The sequence below is a fragment of the Myiozetetes cayanensis genome, unplaced genomic scaffold (assembly GCF_022539395.1).
Source record: "Myiozetetes cayanensis isolate MyiCay16 unplaced genomic scaffold, myiCay2020 scf2-11, whole genome shotgun sequence".
Lineage (NCBI taxonomy): Eukaryota > Metazoa > Chordata > Aves > Passeriformes > Tyrannidae > Myiozetetes > Myiozetetes cayanensis.
In genome coordinates this window covers 30,831,305-30,850,069 of record NW_026087411.1, presented here as the reverse complement: position 1 = coordinate 30,850,069, position 18,765 = coordinate 30,831,305, and the positions used below count along the sequence as shown (strand labels likewise).

General features: G+C 49.6%; 1 protein-coding gene across 2 annotated transcripts; it reads right to left on the bottom strand.

The window, feature by feature from the left end:
* Window positions 1–1,710: 1,710 nt before the first annotated feature.
* Window positions 1,711–18,587, bottom strand: AARS2 (alanyl-tRNA synthetase 2, mitochondrial). 2 transcript variants are annotated; one of them, XM_050314565.1, is made up of 22 exons: window positions 18,355–18,587; window positions 17,789–17,977; window positions 16,977–17,122; window positions 16,047–16,241; window positions 15,380–15,524; window positions 14,786–14,931; window positions 14,370–14,478; window positions 13,742–13,780; window positions 12,946–13,057; window positions 12,287–12,414; window positions 11,409–11,559; window positions 9,411–9,580; window positions 8,296–8,409; window positions 7,769–7,909; window positions 7,000–7,137; window positions 6,483–6,592; window positions 5,246–5,354; window positions 3,633–3,755; window positions 3,187–3,297; window positions 2,610–2,693; window positions 2,360–2,470; window positions 1,711–2,262 (listed from the first exon to the last, which is right to left on the bottom strand). In XM_050314565.1, the coding sequence occupies exons 1-22, from the start codon at window positions 18,577–18,579 to the stop codon at window positions 2,098–2,100; spliced, it is 2,961 nt and encodes a 986-aa protein (XP_050170522.1). In that variant the 5' UTR covers window positions 18,580–18,587; the 3' UTR covers window positions 1,711–2,097. The 2 variants fall into 2 exon arrangements, with proteins under 2 accessions (XP_050170522.1, XP_050170523.1); XM_050314566.1 differs by lacking the exon at window positions 13,742–13,780.
* Between the last annotated feature and the right edge of the window lie 178 nt (window positions 18,588–18,765).

Here is an 18,765-nt window from a genome sequence, read left to right as displayed (position 1 = left end):
ACAGGAGCTGTGCAACACTGAGCACTGACGCTGCTTTCAGCTGATGGCACGAACCATTCCCTGGGATTCCACACATGCTCTCCAGCACCATACCGGCCTTGTCACAAGGTCCCCAAAGCCCTGGGCTAAATCTTTCAGCTCTCCCCAGGGCTCAGGTTCCTTGGAGAGATCTTATGAGCACCAGAAGTACCTCTGCATTCATAAGTGGAAAGAGATTTGAGAAAGCACCAAGCTGCTCTGCTACAGCATACAGGAGAGCAGAGAGAGTCTGGGGCGAACAGCAATCTGCCCCACTGTCAGGGTGATGAAAGAAAGGGGCCTGCGCACCCCTCTGATGGCTGAACTCATGGCAGCAAGGGCAGATGTCCAGAGACCTTGGCTCACAGACCCCTTTGCCACAAGATCTGCCTTAAGCTCCCTGGCTGGAAGCAACATTTACTGAACCAAAGGCTTAAGGTCTGCACTCTTGCTGCAGCCATCAGTGCTTTGGGGGAGCAGGGGAGGACAGTGGGAGCACCACCAGCCCCTAAAGAGCTTCTTCCGAGTCCTCACATTTATATCTGGCACTTAATCCATGCAAAACAGCAGCTGGCACTTCACGAAGATGAGTAGGAGCCACATTAAGCCCCATATGAGATTTTGGCCTGGAGAGCCCAAACCTCTGAGACAGGGAAGAAAGCCCCTTGTCTGCTAGCGATGCCCCTTAAGTCCACATCCCTTTCTTTCCCCCCAAAATGAGCTGTTTGTTGAAGAGAGAAGGAAAATGAGGCTCTGCTCACAGCAACTATTCACCCTCCTTCCCTGAGGCAGACAGCTAAGTGGGAAGTCTCTCATTAGGACACTGGACCATTCCCCTCTACATCCTCTTCACCAACCCTTATCTGTGTGACAGCCATTGCCTGCTACCCATCCATCAGCATCACATGCTTCTAACCCTGCCCCCTCTCCCCAAAAGCAGGCAGCTACTGCCTCCTCCACCTCCCTTCACAGTGCCAGGCAACCCTACCTGCTGGTGAAATTCATCCCTGTCAGGCTGCTCTTGCTGCTCTCACAGTGAAACCTGCTTGTATCACTATCCCACTGCACCTTTGCCTCAGCTACCTCAGCTTGTGATCTCTATTTAGGTCAAAACTGTATCTCAAATAATGGTGCTTTGGCCAGGAGCTCTAGACATCACTCTAACAATGAAGCCTGAAATGTCTTTATGAATTGAATTTGCTGGGTCTGCTACTGCTTGTGAAAAATGACCAGTTTATGAGAGAGACACCTGCTCACCTCAAGACTAGGTGTCTTGCTGCAGGGACTTACACGCTGCGACACAGCAACATTCACACAATTCACCAGATCAGTGGTGATTTTTAGGCAGGAGCTGGTAAGAAACCAGAAGGAAGGAGTTACGAGGAAGAAACAGGGATAGGAATGTTCATCCAAGACAAAGAGGTGGAAACTGGGATGATTCTGTTCCCTCCACTCTGAGGACAGGCTTCAGCACTATGCACTGCATAGCCTAACAAGCCTGAGCCCACGAGCAAGGTGGGATTTCTCTTCCCATTTTTAAATTGCAATAGCATTTTTAGTCAGAGAGGTGTCCCGAGTTCTGCAGTAGGATGGGACCTCTTAGACACAAGTGTGTGCTAACTTCCAGGCTTGCAGGGATAGAATGAACCCCTCTGCCAGAACAGAAAAAAATGGCACAGCTAACAAGGAACATCAGGGGATCAGACACTCTCTACCCTTTAATGGCTTTAGGATAACACTGTGCCATCTCCCCATGTTCTCACAGAGTCTCCATGCTGGTCTTGTGGCAAAAACTGCACTTTTCCAAGAGAAGGACCTGCTGTTGCAACTAGTGCTTTCCAAGGCTCAATTCCCATATGCTCATGCTGAAGAACAAGCAGCATTGTTCTGTCAGTGGGATCAGGAGCAGGGTCTCTGCTGATCCTGGATGGTCAGAAGTCAAGTGCTCCAATTCAGCGGTAGCAGCAATGTTCAGTGTGGGAGCTGTTAAACGTTTCAGACCGGCAGAAGTACGTGTTCGATATCAAGTGTACACATAGCTTGCAGCTGGGTGCATACAGCTGTCCTGGCACTAAAGCATCACAGTTTACTGTGAGCGAACTCCAGTGCAGTAGTCAGGGCTCCCTGCATGCCTTTGGCATTCCCACTGCCCTTAGCAACGATGGGAGAGCCTCCTGCCTTGCCTTCCATCTGCGTACACACAGCCATGGCCCAGTCAGCAGCGGAGAACGAGGGGAGGCGGTTCTGGGGAAGAGACACAGAAAAGTCATTTGGACAGTGGAGTACTCTGAATGTCCCCTTGCAGGCAGGTTCCTCATGTCTCTACCAGGGTTCTGCTTACCTTGGATACCTGACAGGCACAGAGCACCTCACCGGAAGCCTGAGGGCTGAGCAGCAGGACCGATGTGTCAGGAGACTTGTCACACAGCTGATTCACTACCTTCATTAGGATCTGGAAGAAACAGGGAGAAGGCGGGTCAGGCTACAGCAAAGGAGACTGGTATCCAGCAGAAAATGTGCCCAGCAATTCCTTCTTACTGTTTGCAGCATCTGAGGTACCACTGGGCCAACAAGGAATGTGGATTACTCACAGAGAGGGAATCAGCTGGGACAGTATCAATGATGACAGGTTGGTTGCAATGTTTTGCTAGCAGGCTTTGTGCCTTCTTTTCAGCCTGGAGGGAGAAACACACAGCACTTTGAAGGGCTACAGGTGGTACAAGGTAGGCTGGATGGGGATATACGCATGCAACAAATATACGAAGGGAATGCAAGTGGTGCTCTGTGGGACAGAAGGGAGATGTATGACAGCAAAAGTCAGACTGGCAGACTGAAATCTTCATGTGGAGACCTGTACAGCCCTCCTTCCTTGAAAGCAAGCATAGATGAACCCCTGGCAAAAGCAGTATAGACAGTGACCCATTCAGTCTCCAGCCTCTCGTGGACCTATACACCACCACACGTCTCAGGAAGGCTTCTGTGGCAAGGTGCTTCTACTTGTAAGAAAGGGATAGTTCTTGCTGATATCTCTTAAGTCACCAATAAGCATTTCCAAAGGGCTTTTAATGTAAATTGGCAGAATACAAACACAAGTGGGAAGCCACAGCAATATTCACACAGCTGGGAGAAAGGCTCTGTCCTGCCACCGGTGTGCTGTTGCCTCAGTACCTGCTGCAGCTCCAGTTTCTTGATGGCTGTGTTGGCCGTTCGCTGTAGCGCTTTGAGGATGGCCTGTAGTTCTTTTCTTTGCCACTGGGGCATTGCAGTGCTGCACACTACCTGCAAGACAATTTCCTGTGTAATAACATTAAACTGTACCTCTAGACATAAACTGCCAGTTCTCTGGGAGGTCAGGCTGGAGCCTGGCCTATTTTCAGACTTTCCTACAGCCCATGTGATCAGGCCAGCTAGTCATTGTGGTAAGTAGCTTTCTTTTTCAGCTGGCCATCTACAACAGAGGCACCTGGGCACTGGTAAAAATCCTGCAATAGCAGGCAGCAATTTGCCCTTGCTATTGACCATGGTAACATGTGACTCTGATAGGGAAAAATTCATGTGCCTCAAGTGTATAAAGCCCATGGCAGGATCTTTCTGTTGGGGAGCGTGGTCCTTACTTTGGTCAGCTGGCCCACTTCTTTGGAGAGGTTCTGCATCTCAGAAATAGAGGTGCTCCTCTGCTTCATTCGTAGGGAGAGAGAGTCCACTTCCATAGCCAAGCACTGGCCTACTTCCCGGGCCTGGAGAGATAGAAAGAATGCAAGCTTGAAATGTAGCAGCAGAAAAAATGAGCAGGAATGGAGAAAGTAGGGAGGCAGCAGGGTCATAAACACTGAAGTGCTGCTCAGGATCCAGTGGAAAGACACCTATAGATGTTTTAAGAATGACTGTTCCCACAAGACTCTGAGATAGAACGTTCTGCTCCAGATTTGCAACCATCACTAGATGGTTACACCCCAGGGACCAAGCTGTCAAGCATTTATGTTTCCTCACTATCTTGCACCCAATCATCATGATTTCATTGAGGAAAAACTGGGGAGCTCCATCTGCATCTTAGAACTATTAGCAAATGCTATCTTGAAACTACTGACTGAAGAAACAAAAGAAACACTAAAACTAAAAGAAACCTTATCAGCTGTTCAAGCATCTTTCCTCAGTTCATCTACCTTATTATATTTCTTATTGCTTTCCCCAACAGCAATGCTACTATTAATTAAAAAAAGAAAAGCTATTACAGGCTTTTCTCATCAGTGACAATCCTTCTGGTTTGGAGCGTTTCCTCCTGCCAGATCTCTGTACCCATGATGGTCCTGTGAGACTTTAGACCAGGACAGCAGAGAGCATATAAGAAAAGCTGTGAAAACTGAGGACTGCTCTGCCTAGCTAGGGTACACAACCCTTGTTTCAGTTCATTCCCTCATGCTTCCAGTCATCCCTTGGATGTTAACACATCCACAGAGCTCCTCTTGGAGGCTTCTCCAATTCAGCATTTCCAGCAAAGCATGCAGATGTGCCCTGCAGCTTTTTGTTCTTCTGCACAAACAAAAGCCTCACTGGGACACAAATGCACAGTGGACAGCCAGACAAAAAGTAACAGATTTGCAGAGGTGGGCTTTGCCTTTAGTCTTTCCAATTCCACTGACTATGAGTCACTCTCCTCTGACTGCAGCCTTAAAGGAAATGAACAAGCTTGTGGGGCACCCGACACTTTCAGGTATTAAAGGACAGAGTGATCTCACGAACACAATAGTAGGTTGCTTATTTTTCATACAGACCCAGCCAGACCAGAACCACAGCTTAGCAAGAAAAAGACAAAAAAAAAGAAGCAAAAGGGCTGTAAGAATGAGGCCATAAAGTGCAAATCCAACTGTGATAGGCAGGAGGTGAAACCAATCCACAAAGGATCACAGCTTTAAGTGTCTACCCAGGGACTGAAATTTATAGACCAGAGGCTTTCTGATATTTTGTGCCAAATTTTTATCTTGGAAAAGTAGGTCTGGTGGAAGAATGAAGGTCAAGGAGACAGAAGACTAGGATGGGGGTAAGAGAGATGAATGGTGAGGTAGAGCAGCACAGCTGAGTCCAAAGGTGAAGGAGGAAGCCAGATCAAGCACAGCAGGGAGGCTCCAACCAAAGCAGTATGGAGCTAATTGTCTATAAGGAACCTACAAAGTTTGGTCCTTATGGCATTGCCTTGACATGGCAGAAATCTCAGTTCCCTCTTTCTTACCTGTTTGGCTTGACTCCCTGTCACTGCAATGACACGGCTAATCCCTTTAACGAGCTGACGCTCACTGATGATGGCCAGATCTTCCACAGATCCTGTTTGTAGAAGGTGCCTAAAAAGTCAGCAGAGAACAAGAAATAAAACAAGCTACTCTCTGGAAATGGAAATCAGTAAGCCTGCTTTCTTTTTAAGGAAGTCTGAAGTCCAGGAGCCCCTTCCCCATCCCAATATCTTGAATCTCTTCCCATCCCTAAAATCCTGATGGCACCCTGTCAGGAAAGAGACAGCAGCATTGAGGGTACTCCACAGGAACGTTTGTGCTACCTGCCCAGCAGGGTTCTGTCAATGGTGCATAATAGCCAAGCTCTGCCTTCCTTTCCTCTACTTTCTGTCAGCAGTGGGATAAACTGGGATTTTGCTCTTCTACTCAGCTGCTACTAAACCTTGTGGAAAGTAATCTTATGCTCCAATTCCACCACTCTCTTGTCAGGCTGGCTCACAGCCTGGCCAGTAGACTCAATTCAAAGGATAGTTGTGCAGTCTTCGGGGCTCTGACAACTTTCCCTTTCCTTCTTGGTTATTTAGCACTGGATATGAAAACTACGGTGTCTCAGGTACTGTTACCACAAGTAATCATTTCAGACAGCTTCACAAAAATTGATCATCTCTACTCCCATGCAGTTTCTTGTCCCACTACTCCTACAAGAATGATCTCATGGCTAGAAAATTGCTCATTCTCAGCTCTATCTGCTCAAAGGCCAATTTGTTCCTGGCTGTTCTTTTTTTCAGCACTGTCCTAAGACTGATTAACTCTTCTTCTACTCCCATTAATGCTAAAAGCAGAAGAGGGTGAAGATAGTTAATTAAAATAATCAGAGCAGTCTCAAGTTTGCACAACTATCTTGGAGTCTCCAGCTGGGTCCCCAGCCCTCCTTGCGTCCCCAAAGGCAAAGCACTGGTGTGACAGGCCACACACACCTTTCCCACACCCTGCTGGTGACCTGTGGCTTCTAGATTGGGTTCAGACTATGAAGTAAGGAAAATGCTTTGCATTTCATTAAAGTCTGCTCACCCTGGGACTTCCAAAGCTTCACAACTAACCCATCTTGTCCTCACGACACCTTCCCAGTGAGGACACTTAGTTTCACAAGGACAGGGAGTTGAGCTTGCAATGACGTCTCTAACCTCAGCCACCAGTGCCTAAAAACATGCCTTCTCACTGCAAATAAAAGTCACTTACGTCCCACAGCAGAGCTCCACAGAGGTCTGCATTGCAGCCTCGGAGTCACGGGTCAGCACACTCTCCACAGGGACCCCCAGAGACACTATCCTCACTGGATCTGGATACCCCTGACAGAGGAGACAGGGATCAGCAGCTAACAACATGGTCCTTCAGGGGCACTTACAGACTAACTACATGGCTTCAGGTGTCTCCCTCATTTTTGCCCTATTCTAGAATAGCCCCAGAGTCAGGGGCAGCACTTCTCCCCCACAACCAGCCACCATGGGGAGAAAGAAACAGCTGGGTGACACTGCAGGCTTTTGGTCCAACTGAATGAGTAGAAAGCCTACGCATCACCAGCCTCCATGTTTTACAACACAGTGTCCCGAGATCTCATCTCTGTCCCATTTTTCCTTTCTCAGTTTTGGGAGTCAATTCCCTTGCAGAAACACGTTGAGTCAACATCTCTTGTGTCCCAGATGATTCCTGCTGAAGGAGAAGGTTCATAAAGACGTGTGCTGCTATCCAGTCATACCTCATCCACTGCACGGAGTCCCTGAACTCTTTTTGCCAGTGTGAGGGGGACCTCAGCCATGTGCACAACCTCATTTCTTTTGATCATGTCCTGGACCACTTGCTCCACTTGCTGCAGCTGCTCCACAGTCACAGGGCCCTGAGGAAGTAAATCAGCCACCTTCAGGAGAAGCCTCCTGAGAGGAACAGAATGAAGGAGGAGAAGTGGGGCAGGGCCGCCGGGTGGCTCAGCTTGGGCACACCACTCTTCCCCTGTGTCTCATCTTCTCTATTTGTAGAAAGGCTCTGTGAGCATCATGGCCCTCCCATTCCCTCCTCCCCACTAAGGATTTTTGATGCAAGAGCATCAGCCAAAGCCTTCAGGAGAAATACTGCAACAAGTGACAGGTTACCAGGGCCAGCACTCAGCCTGACCAGACAGCTTTCAATTCCCAAATACTCTTACCTGGATGTCCACACCAGATATGTGCCACAGCCAAGCACCATCTCTCAAAGTCCCCTTTACACTATTTCATGTCAGTCCCACAACCACTGGCCTTGCTAAGTGTTTTCCTTCTGATGCCCATTCATGCCCTCAGCAAGCCCTGCTCAGGGTCAAGTCAATGCAAAGCAGACCTCATCACATCCAGAGGGCCAGGCTTCATCACTCAGACAAAATGTGACCCGTCTCCAAAGGAGTCATTATGGTGAGAGGTGAAAAATCCCTGGAGAGAAGGCCAGTACTGGAATGTTGGTACTGCTGAGAGAAGGAAACTGATGTTCAGAGTCACCTTGGTATCGAAGTCGAAGCGCAGCCGCTCTGCCGTCACATGGGACCCGCGCTGCTCCGTGCTGTCACCCAGGACGTGCCGGAGCGCGAAGTTCAGCAGGTGGGTAGCGGTGTGGTTGGTCATGCAGGCCAGACGCTGGGCCTGAAAGCACAGACAGGGTGTTGGCAGGGAGTGCTGGTTCTCCACAGCTCAGGGGAGCAGGGGATGGCATGAAGAGATAAGGGAAAGGCTGCATGTGAAGGGATGGGAGAAAATGGGGAAAAACAATGGGTAGTACAGCCGTCAGATTAATTATGTCGCAGGGAAGATCTGACTTCTTTTCCTATGGGATCACCTCTGCAAAAAAGCAAAGGGTAGGCTGGATACTTTTGGACAGATCAAATGGCTCACAGAAAATTACAGAGTCACTTATAATGTTTCCTTCCCACTGCACATTACAATACTCAAGAATACAAGGGACAAAGATATGCTGTGCCCAGGCTACTCAGGACATCACAAGGAAAAGGTTAAGGGCAGTGAGTTATCACCTCATCCACAAAGAGCTGCACTTGGTCACCAGCACGCAGGGTTTCCACAGCAGTGACTGCATGGATCACGTAGCCACCACAGAGGTGAACTGACTCTATAGGGAAGAGTACATCCTGAGCAAAGAGACAGAAGGATGAGTTAGGACACAGGGAAAAATCCAAATACCTGTGCTAGGTATCTGCTTGATCCAACTGGGAAACACAATACCCATTGATTCCTAAAAGACAGTGATCGGGCAGAAAAAGCAGAGAGAAGCTTGCTGCAAATGTAACCAGAGTGCCTCAGACCTTCCTTGCAGCCAGCCACTCTTTGCACAACATGCTGAGGCTGCCAGCTTGCAGTGGAGGGGCAGTAACACCACCCATGCTGATGAATTTTCTTAACAAGGATGCTTGTTCATGAGAAAATGGACAGCATTTGCCAAGGCACCTGTCTCAGGCATCCAAGGTGCCAATTCTGCCTCTCTGGGCTGGCAACAGAAACTAGATCCTCACTTCAGCTTGGGGAGAAGTGCTGAGCAAGGCACTATCACATTCTGCAAGGCTAAAAAGGCAGAATCAATGCCCAGGGTGATTATCAAGAGCTGGAATGTGGGAAGGAGAAAAAGCTGCACCTGTGTAACTTTCCATAAGAGAGTCAAAGCTCTCCCTCTGGCAAGGCTGAAAGAACATGCTGCAGAAGTGGAGGTCTTCCTTGGTGTTCCTGGGAGTGATAAGAAATTTTCCACTGGGTCTCAGATTGGGCACTGCTTGCAGTTGTCCAGGACTGGCCAGAGACAAGTTACTCAGCTCATGGACTCTCTGATCATTGATTGTCCTCTCTCAGCATTACACCCCCAGCTGGCAAGAATGCAGCACATTGAAGGGAGACATAAGAAGACTTTACAGTCGTCCCCAGGATGATGAAATTGCAAAGAAGAGACAACCAGAGCAGCAACTACACCTCTGTAAAGTTACTGCTGCTTCTGCCTCACCACACGAACCCTGATGCAAAGCCAAGGGAACTGTCAAGAATCAGCATCTTGCAAATTAACATAGTAAAATAGCTCATCACTTGGGGAATTCTGCACGGCCTCCGTAATGGCAGCCTTGGGGGAGGCAGCAAAGGGCCTTACCTGCTGTCCTAAACGTATCATGTAGCCTTGGTCAGAGTCTTGCCCACCCTGCTCCGCATAGAAGTTAGTCCTGTCCAAGATGACACCGCAGTGTTGCCCTGCCCCAACCTCCTTCTGGAGACACTGATCTCTGTACAGCATCAGGACAGTGGCCTGGCATGGGCTGAACTCTGTCAAGGGGAAGAAGATGGCAACAATTAGTGCATACACCCTGTTAGATTGCAACAGGAAAGGAGGGATCACTTCCCCATGCCAACCCTGCCAACACCCAGGCTATACTAAAAGCTGGCACTTTGCCTTGGTAGGAGAGGAACAGCTACTGGCAGAAAGGATGAAGGATCTCTTAACTGGAACTAAATCACCCCTCACTTAACTAATGACAGAACTACTGAGTAGCAGAAACATAGGCAAGGACACCCAATCTGGCTCCACATAAGCCTGGTAGAAGAAAACGTGGCACAGACATCTGCATCTTGCTATATGGCAAGCTTGGCAAACCTGCCTTTTATGAAGAGATGACAGACATGGTGGACAAGGGACAGCACAGATGTTACCTTCCTTGATGCAGCAAGCTTCTAACATACTCTCCTGCAGGTTCCTTGAAGCCAAATTTGGGCAATATGGACTGGAGAGGTGGACCGTAAGGTGGGTGTATAAGCTGGGCAGCTGGCCCCACAGAGAATTGCTCAGGAGTTCAATGTTCAACTGATATTCAGTTACTAGTAGAGCTACCTTGTGGTTTATATTAGGGCCAACACCATTTAACATCTTCATTAATGACTATCCATGACAAGGTGGGATGTACCCATATCCCATTTATGGCAATGACTTGGCAGGCCCTGGCTGATACATTGAAGAACTAGGTGGCTCCTTTAAGGCATCTCAGCAGGCTACAGAAATGGACTGACAGAAATCGTGGGGTCCTCGGGATCAAGTTGGGCACAAGCCAGCAGGGTGCCCTTGCAGCAAGGAAGACTGCCTACCTGCTGGGCTGTATGAACAAAAACATAACCAGCAGGTCAAAGAAAGAGGTTATTCATCCCTATTTAGCAGTTGTGAGACTACATTTAGAGTACAGGAAATTCTGGCTGTATGTAGAGAAGAAAGCTTTTCACACTAAAAGTGATAAAGAACAAGGAACAGAGAGGCTGTGGGATCTCGGTCCTTAAAGATACTGAAAACTTAAATGGACAAAGCTCTGAGCAACCTGATCTGACTGTGAAGCTGATGTTCCTTTTACCAAGAAATTGGACCTCCAGAGATCCCCTTCAACCTGAATTATTACATGATTTAGAGGCTGAGGATGTGGGACAGTTCTAGCTTGGAGATTTCAGCCAATGTCACTGCTGGGTTTTTCCTCCATTGTGCTCTTGCTGTAGTATATATAGCTCGAATTGCCTCACTTTCTGCTTAGTGTGGGCTGCCACCAGCACACTAGGTAAGAGGGAGCTGGTTGTGCATGGCTATCTCTAATTGTCTGTGACAGCCACACCACCTCTTGCTCTCTCTGATTTATCTTCGTGCTTTCCCTAGAGCATCAGCAACCTCAGTTAACCTAAATAATAAAGAGCCTGTGCTGGCATCTAGTGGCCTGCCACGGAAATAGCAAGGGCACGGTTTCAGACAACTACCTAATCCCTTTGCGTAACTATCCTTTATTCTCCCGAGCAGACACACCCACAAGCCTAATTTCTGGAGACAGATTCATCTCTAGAAAATCAACAGTCCCTTCTTCACCACTGCACGCAGTGGTGCCAGCCCAGAGCTCACAGCCTTGACACCAGCCCAAAGGCTTCCTAGAGACTTAGCACTAAGAGAAGCACCTACTTTGGGATGAGGTACAGGGGCAGAGAAAAGTTGCGCTTAGCAAGGTGGACAAGTCTGGACCACAACAGACACGTTCTGCATGCGTGAGGGTCAAGTAGTAAAAGCAGACTTGAGAGGGACTCCAGCAGCCTCAGGCAGAACCTGCCTTACAGGTGGGGCCTGGTCACTTACCGTACTGCCCGTGCTGCCCCAGCGTGTAGGTGTACTTCGGGGAGTCATCCGTGGCAGGCACGTTGCTGCTCCGCAGCTGAGCCAGTGAGTGCACATCAAGGTGTGTGTTCGTGTTCTCTGGCTGCGCTCCCTGTGGGCCTCCAGCCTTCCGCTGCAGCAGAGCACAGGCACAGTTAGATGGGAGACATGGGGGGGCACACGAACCAGTAACTAGTGCTATAGTCTAGGAACAACTTCTTCCCCCTTTGTGGATAAGGCTTGTTTAGATCCAGGCCGATGGAGGCTACTGCTAAACCAACTCCATTCCTTCAAACCTCACAAGCACTCAATACCACTCTGTGCTGGCCTTGAGCCAGGCCATAAGCGACAGCTAACACAACCTCCCCGGCACAGCTTGCTGTGTAGCTGTGAAACTTCCAGGCCATTAAAGCTCAGGAGAGTAAGGCCTTGAACCAATTACTGCCCAGGTGGGTGGGCAGCACAAGTCTTCCAGCACTACAGAGACCAAGGATATTTTGTAAACTCTTCATAAATAGTTTGCTCCTTGGGCTCTCTAAGCTGGCTCTCCTTTGTGAGAGAAGCTGGACTACATGTAGACTCACACAGCAACACTCTACATAATTCTCTTATAACCTTTGCTCCAGCATCATAACATACTTCTACCAACCTGAAGAAAATCACCAGCCAATACTTCTCATTCCCACACTCACAAGCAAAGGCACTGTGATGACACTGCTATTTCAGACCTCTTCAGGGACAAGCCATGCGGCTCTATGGTGCATCCAAAGAGACTCAGCAGTGAAAGGGATTCTACTTCCATGCTCGCAGGAGAGAGAGAAAGCTTTGAATTCTTCTGATACAGTGAGTCTCCCTCTTACCTTTGCATCATCCAGGGCAAGTTTGTTAAAGGCAGCTGAATCCAAACTGATTCCCTTTTCTTCAAGCATCAAGTCAATCAGATCCAGAGGGAATCCTAAATTCCCATAGAGAGACCAGGCTACTTCAGCTGTAAGACAAAAAGGACAGGAACTCTGTGTGAATACAGAAAGCAAAGACATCTCAAGATTTGGACAGGACCAATCTAGTGTGTGCCTTGGTAACTGGGTTCACCTGTGTTGTGTGCAGCTGCACTGGCAATGGGAAAGAGACACCATGCCATTCTTGTATGGGATTAAATATTAACGATGTTCCACAGCCCCATTCCTGCTGAAATTCAGCGCAGCACATCTAGACAGGCAGCCACACTGGTTGGGTTCTGTGCCGCTCCTTTCAGCTGTGTCTTTTAAGGACCTAGTTAACAGTCAATAAAGCAGCAAGGGAATGTTTCTAACTTTCCTGGTGCCCCGTTTGTTGTGAGAACAAAGTACTAGAAAACAACTGCAATTTGGAGAAAGGAGCAACATCTGCTCCACCACCTGGGGCTAGGAAGTCACAAAAGATACATGGGGGAGGCAGACATCCACCAGTTTTGACTGCAATGCATGTGAGGACCTGGAGCAAACTATCTCTAAATGCAGCTTGTCAGAGGGAGACTGACCTGGGAACTTTGTGGAGGGTTCCATCTGCTGCACTGTCCGCTCGATGATGCGCCTCCCACGCTCGAGGGAGGACAGAAACGCGGCCTCATTCTCATTGATGACATCCATGATCTGCCCAAGGATCACAAGAAGGGTTAGCCACAACACTTCAGGGAGTTCCCCCGCTCAGCTCAGCCCTGCTCAGTCAGCTCAAAGCAAATCAACCAGACTTTTTGTTCTGCAAGTATCCATCACAACGTCTCCAATACACTATTAAACAGTGCCAAAGTCATTGTGCGTTCTGTCACCACTCCTGTCAAGGAAATATTGGCCATACACCTGGGGAAGGCTTTAAGTTGACAAATGGTCTCTGTCAGACATTCACGTCTGTGACCCAATTACAACTCTATGTCTGGAACAGCCAGAGAAGTTGTCTGTCATAGCTGCTGTCAGCAGAAGCAACTCAGTTCTAGCCTAAATTACCAATCCACTTTAAAAAAAGAGTACCCAGGCTAGGACAGGCTGTTCTTGCACTCAACAAAAGAACTTCTGTAGCTTTTTTAGAGCAACAGCTGCCTTACACCAGGACATGAAGTCCCTGGTAAGGATCTAGTTGAGCTCCCACACAAAAATCTGCCACAGATACTTCTTGTGCCCAGCACATTTCAGCCCACCCACAAGAACGTGGTTATGGAGGAGGCTATGCAAACTCTTCCAGCTAAGTCCCAAGGAAGGGCTGACTGCTGCCCCTGAGAGTAGTGTCTCACAAAGACAGTGAGATGGAGGTTCCTCTCCAAGGGATTCCACATTGCTCACCTGGTCTGCATTCTTCGTCAGCTCTGGATAAGCATCTCCCTGTGGAGTGAATCTCAGTTAGTGGTAACATCCTCAGCATCACCCTTGGGGAATCTCAGAGCATACCACAAACATAGAGGTTTCTCAGGCAGGTGAGTTTGAAGGCAGCCCCAGCACAGAGCAGGAATCACACATGGACCATCTCCTGCCTATCTCCCTGTGACCGGCCTCTGCTAGTCCCTGCACAGCATCCCTTGGCAAACCCATCTGTTCACAATAGGAAGATCACAATAGGAAAAAAGCATTGTCTTTGAAGATGCTGTTAGTACTAACCATTTCATATGGCTTTCTCCAGATACAACACCTTGGAAGTCACTGCCCTCGGAAACAGCAATGTGCACTTGCATAAACTTACATGTTACAGCTTGGGCTGACTGTACCAAAGGTCACACTAGGCTCCCTCCCTCCCATCACAAATGATCAGGGGACAAAAGATTTTTACTGCTGCAACTCATAGCATCAACTACACATCCTCCTGGAGCACCTTCATATCCAACATTGTCTCCTGACAGTGTGCAGGAAAGGGACATGGGGACTGAACAGGACACATGTGATAATCTTTTTACCCCAAGGCAGCAGTTTTACTCACCAGCACTTCCACTACAGTAGGCACCAGGGAGGCCAGGAGCCCAGGTGGAGCCTGAAGGACTTCAGAGCAAAAGCGGACAGCCCTGCGCAGGATACGGCGCAGCACCAGTCTGGAAACAGGGTAGGATTCGTCAGGCAGCCATGTGAGCATCCCTGCCTCCCTGCTCAGCTCCCACAACCAGCATCCCCCAGATCCTCTGGTCTGATTCATCAGCACAGGACAGCTGCTCCCCACATTCTACACCCATCCAAGGATGAGTCTGCAGATTGGAACCCTTTCCATGCTCTCACCTTTCTGCCTTCCCAAAGCTCATACACTCCCTATCTTGGGCCTGCAAGAGAACCTTTCCCCTGGCTGTCCATATTCCTTTCTAGACCTCACTCCCTTCACCCCATGCCATTTCCTTATGTCCTTACTCTGCTCCAGAGAAGCCTGGGTAGATGCCATCAGTGATGCACACGCACAAGGTGCGCACATGATCTGCCACCACACGGTAGGCCATGTTCACACGCCCAACATCAGCAGCCCCGACCAGACCCTGGTATCTGGGTGCCCCACAGTTCTAAAAGAGAATGTAGGAATATAAATTAGCAGAAATCAATGGATGCAGAAGTTTCAATGCAAGAGGCAGCCATTCACACTTGACATCATGTTCCTCAACTACCTCTGAACCTCATGCATCTACATGTACCCATTAAATCCTTCTATAGCATTATAAACCAAGACTTCTGTACCTAACACAGGTCAGCCAATGCCTTGGCACTGAGAAATTTAAGAAATTTTGGAGGAAAAATGGATCAGCAATGCCAATAATCCAGCAGATTTCCAACCTGAAATTCTCCCCAGTTTTTCTGAAATGTTGCTCTGGACCTGGCCAGACATAATCTCCTCTCAAGATATAACCATCTCAAAATATGGCATGTAGAGAAGGCTGTACTATGGTACCAGGCAAGCAGTCTGCATTCAAGGATCTTTTGCTGAGCTGTGACTCTGAACAGAAGCACCATCACCTTGTGAATGGCATCCAAGATGGGAGTGAAGAGATCTGTGTCATAGTTGGAGCGTTTGTTCTGCAGAACTGTCACCAGCCTTTCCAGACCCATTCCTGTATCCACATGGTGCTGCGGCAAGGGAAGCAGATTCCCCTCCACCTCTCTGTCAGCCAGGCAGGAAAAATAAAAGGCAAAAGAGAAGCAAGGGTCAGTTAATGGAAAAAAAACCAAAAAGAGCAGGTAAATCAAAGAGAATGGGAGAGGGACAGGGGATGGAAACAGTGGGAGACCCAGCAAAAGGAAGCATAGGAACAGACTAACAACAGCCTGCCTTGGCATTGTCAAACAGCCAGGATCTGACCATCAAACAGTCAGGATAGGCTGTAATGTAAGGAAAAAGGCCTTCCCTGACAGGGCCAAAGGTCTTCTCTTCCTTCTGCAGGTTTCTCTGGGCTGCTGCAAATCTCAAGAGACCTCTGGAATGCAGCAGTTAAGGGAGAATAGACAGCATAGGCTGAAGGAGGACAGGGCAAATAAAGCAAAGCAGACCAATAGCCACATGGGAACATCACCCCAGCTTCCCTCTTGCTTATGGAGAGCAGTGAGATGTCTGAGAGTATACACATATGATTCTGGAGTCAGGCAAGGGGGAAAGGCTCTGGAGTTCAGACAAGATGCCTAGTACCTGCTGTACTGCATGAAGACCAAGTTCCAGATCTCCACTACATCAGGGCTGCCCTGGTTCACCAGTGCTGCAGCATTTCTGCCACCACCCACATGGTCATAGTGGATCTCTGTGCATGGACCACAGGGACCTGTGTCCCCCATCTCCCAGAAGTTGTCCTTCAACGGGAAAGGAAGCACATGACTGGAAGGCACCCTGGAAAGGCAAACACAGGTGGCAGCGCTGAGGCATAGACACAAACCACAAAGTAGCGTAGATCACATAGAAAGTTGGGAGGGAGGAATACTTTCTTCCCACCACAGACTCAATAAGCAAACATACTAGAATTCCTCTACTTCTGTTCCCACATAATTACTCTCCTTAGCAAGAACAAAACCAGACAGGTTTCACCTAGAACAACTGGCAAACACAGCCTGGCCCCTGCTGACAGAGATACGCTCTCCACTGGGTCTGTGAAGCACCTTCCTCCTTGGAGCAGAGGCAAGACTTGATCACAGCTGACAAGGCTGTACACCAACAGTAGCACAGAGCTGGCTGCCTTGGGTTCAGAGCCCACACAGAGCCTGGAAAAAGCTTCCAAAGCACAGCAGTGCTCTGTAATGGCTTCACCCTCTCACTAGCAATCGCTAGCTTTCAGAGAACATGCTCTCCACAGCTCACAGTGCAGAGAAAGCAAAGCATTGAAGATACTTCACACACTTCATCCAGGCCAGCCAGTGTTAGGCACATAGTTCCACCAGTGCTACCACCTGAGAATGAGCTTAAAGGTCAAGTGTCCTAGTCAGAGCCGAGCTGACTTTTAACAGCCCAAAACAAAAATGAAATAAATTCAAAACTTTTGGCCCCTACATCAACTAAGGATTACATGGGAAACTGTGGAGATTGAAATGTCAGCACCAGCTGGTCAGAACCTTTCTCTAACACACTTACCCCAGGCGGAGCCATACATCCCTGCACTCCTCATCTGCACTCAGCCCCAAGGTGGGGTCTCCACCAAAATAGGTGACATAGAGACGATCTCTGGGGATCTCGTAGACCTCTGTTAAGAGCTCCCAGGCCATGCTACATGCCTCCTCCTGAGCAGGTAGGGAACAAAAATGAAGCACTGTAAGCCAGGATGCATAGTGATGCAGGAAGGCTCTTTAGAATGGGAGTGGAACACCAAAGAAGTTAATTTCAGCTGCTCTCTCCCTTGCCAATCTTCAGGCTTATTTCAAAGAGCAGGATGAGGGTGAGGAGAGTGAGACAGCTGTCTGCTGCCTGTGAAAAGCTGACATTCCTAAACTGTTGGGAGACCTCTAGGATCACAGCACTATTTACTTCTATGTGTTTACCAGCAGAGTTCCATGGATTATTTTCTTTCCAAGGAAAAAATATACTCACTAACAAAAAGTAGCATCCTTTGTCCTTCTTCCCTTATCAAACTTTCTAGTAATAAGCATCAAATAAACTGGTAAACTCTTTTCAACATATTAAATGGTCTACATCGGCATTCTCACAGAGAACTTCGATTTCTATGTGTTGTTCACAGCTTGGACAGGCTGAGTGCTTTGAGAGTCTGGAGGGCATGTTTAGTGATAGAGCCCACCAGCTGACCACTTCTGCTCCAGGCCACAGAGCTCCCAAGGAGTAATAAGGAGCTTACCAAAATGTCTTCTGCTGAGAGTCCTATGGCACTACAGCACAGCTCCGAAAGAAAGGCCACGTTTTCCCCTGGAGAGGGTTTCCTCCTATCACCTCACCTTAAAGTAATCTCCAAAGGACCAGTTCCCCAACATCTCGAAGAACGTGTGATGGTAAGTATCTCGGCCCACATCCTCCAGATCGTTGTGCTTCCCTCCTGCACGCACGCACTTCTGGCTGTTCACCACCCGCCGGTGCTGCGCCAGCTCGCTCCGGGGGTGCACCGTGCCCAGGAAGATGGGCTTGAACTGGAAATGAGAGACACCCGCTATTGCTAGATACCACCCAGAGCGGGGGGGCTATTCCCGGGGCTCCTGAAACACAGACACAGAATGGGTCAGGTTGGAAGGGAACACCGTGGTGGGTCATCTGGTCCAACCTCCCTGTTTAAACAGGGTCGCCCTAGAGCACACGGCACAGGACTGTATCCTGGCAGTTCCTGAATATCCCCAGTAAGGCACTGCGAGAGGCGACCAGGAGGGCAGCGGCGCGGTCAGCGCAGAGCACGGCCGGACACCTCCGTGACAGGGGGCACCGGAGGCGGGCCGCGCTCCTCTGGAGACCTCCGGGAAGCCTCAGGGAGCCGGAGGCGGGGACGTGCGGGAGCGGGGCGCGCCGGGAGCACCTGGTTCATGCCCGCATTGACGAAGAGGAGCCGCGGGTCGCCGCGGGGCCGCACGGGGGCCGAGGGCAGGCGGCGGTGGCCGTGGTGCTCCTGGAAGAAGCGCAAGAAGGCGGCGCGGATCTGCCCCGCCGGCGGGCAGCCAGCAGCGCCGCGGCGGGGGCCGCGGGGCCAGCGCCACGGCACCGCCAGCAGCAGCCGCCGCCGCAGCCGCCCGGCCGCAGCCATGGTGGGGGATGGCCGCGCCGGGGAGCCCGGAAGGGGCGGTGCCGGAGGGGCGGGACGCGGCGGAGCGCGGCGGGACTGCGGGGGAAGCACCGTGGGATAATGGGATAGCGCCAGCGGCCCCCAGGGCTCGCGGGGCGCACGCGCGGGGCCGGGCAGCGGGGCGGCGCCTCGTCCTCCGCCCCGCGC

Coding starts and splice junctions, on each gene's coding strand:
- AARS2 (XM_050314565.1), bottom strand. CDS start 18,579: ATGGCTGCGGCCGGGCGGCTGCGGCGGCGGCTGCTGCTGGCGGTGCCG. Junction 8,410..9,410: donor TGATACGTTTAGGACAGCAG/GTAAGGCCCTTT, acceptor CTCTTTGCTCAG/GATGTACTCTTCCCTATAGA. Junction 6,593..6,999: donor GACTCCGTGCAGTGGATGAG/GTATGACTGGAT, acceptor CTCCTCTGTCAG/GGGTATCCAGATCCAGTGAG.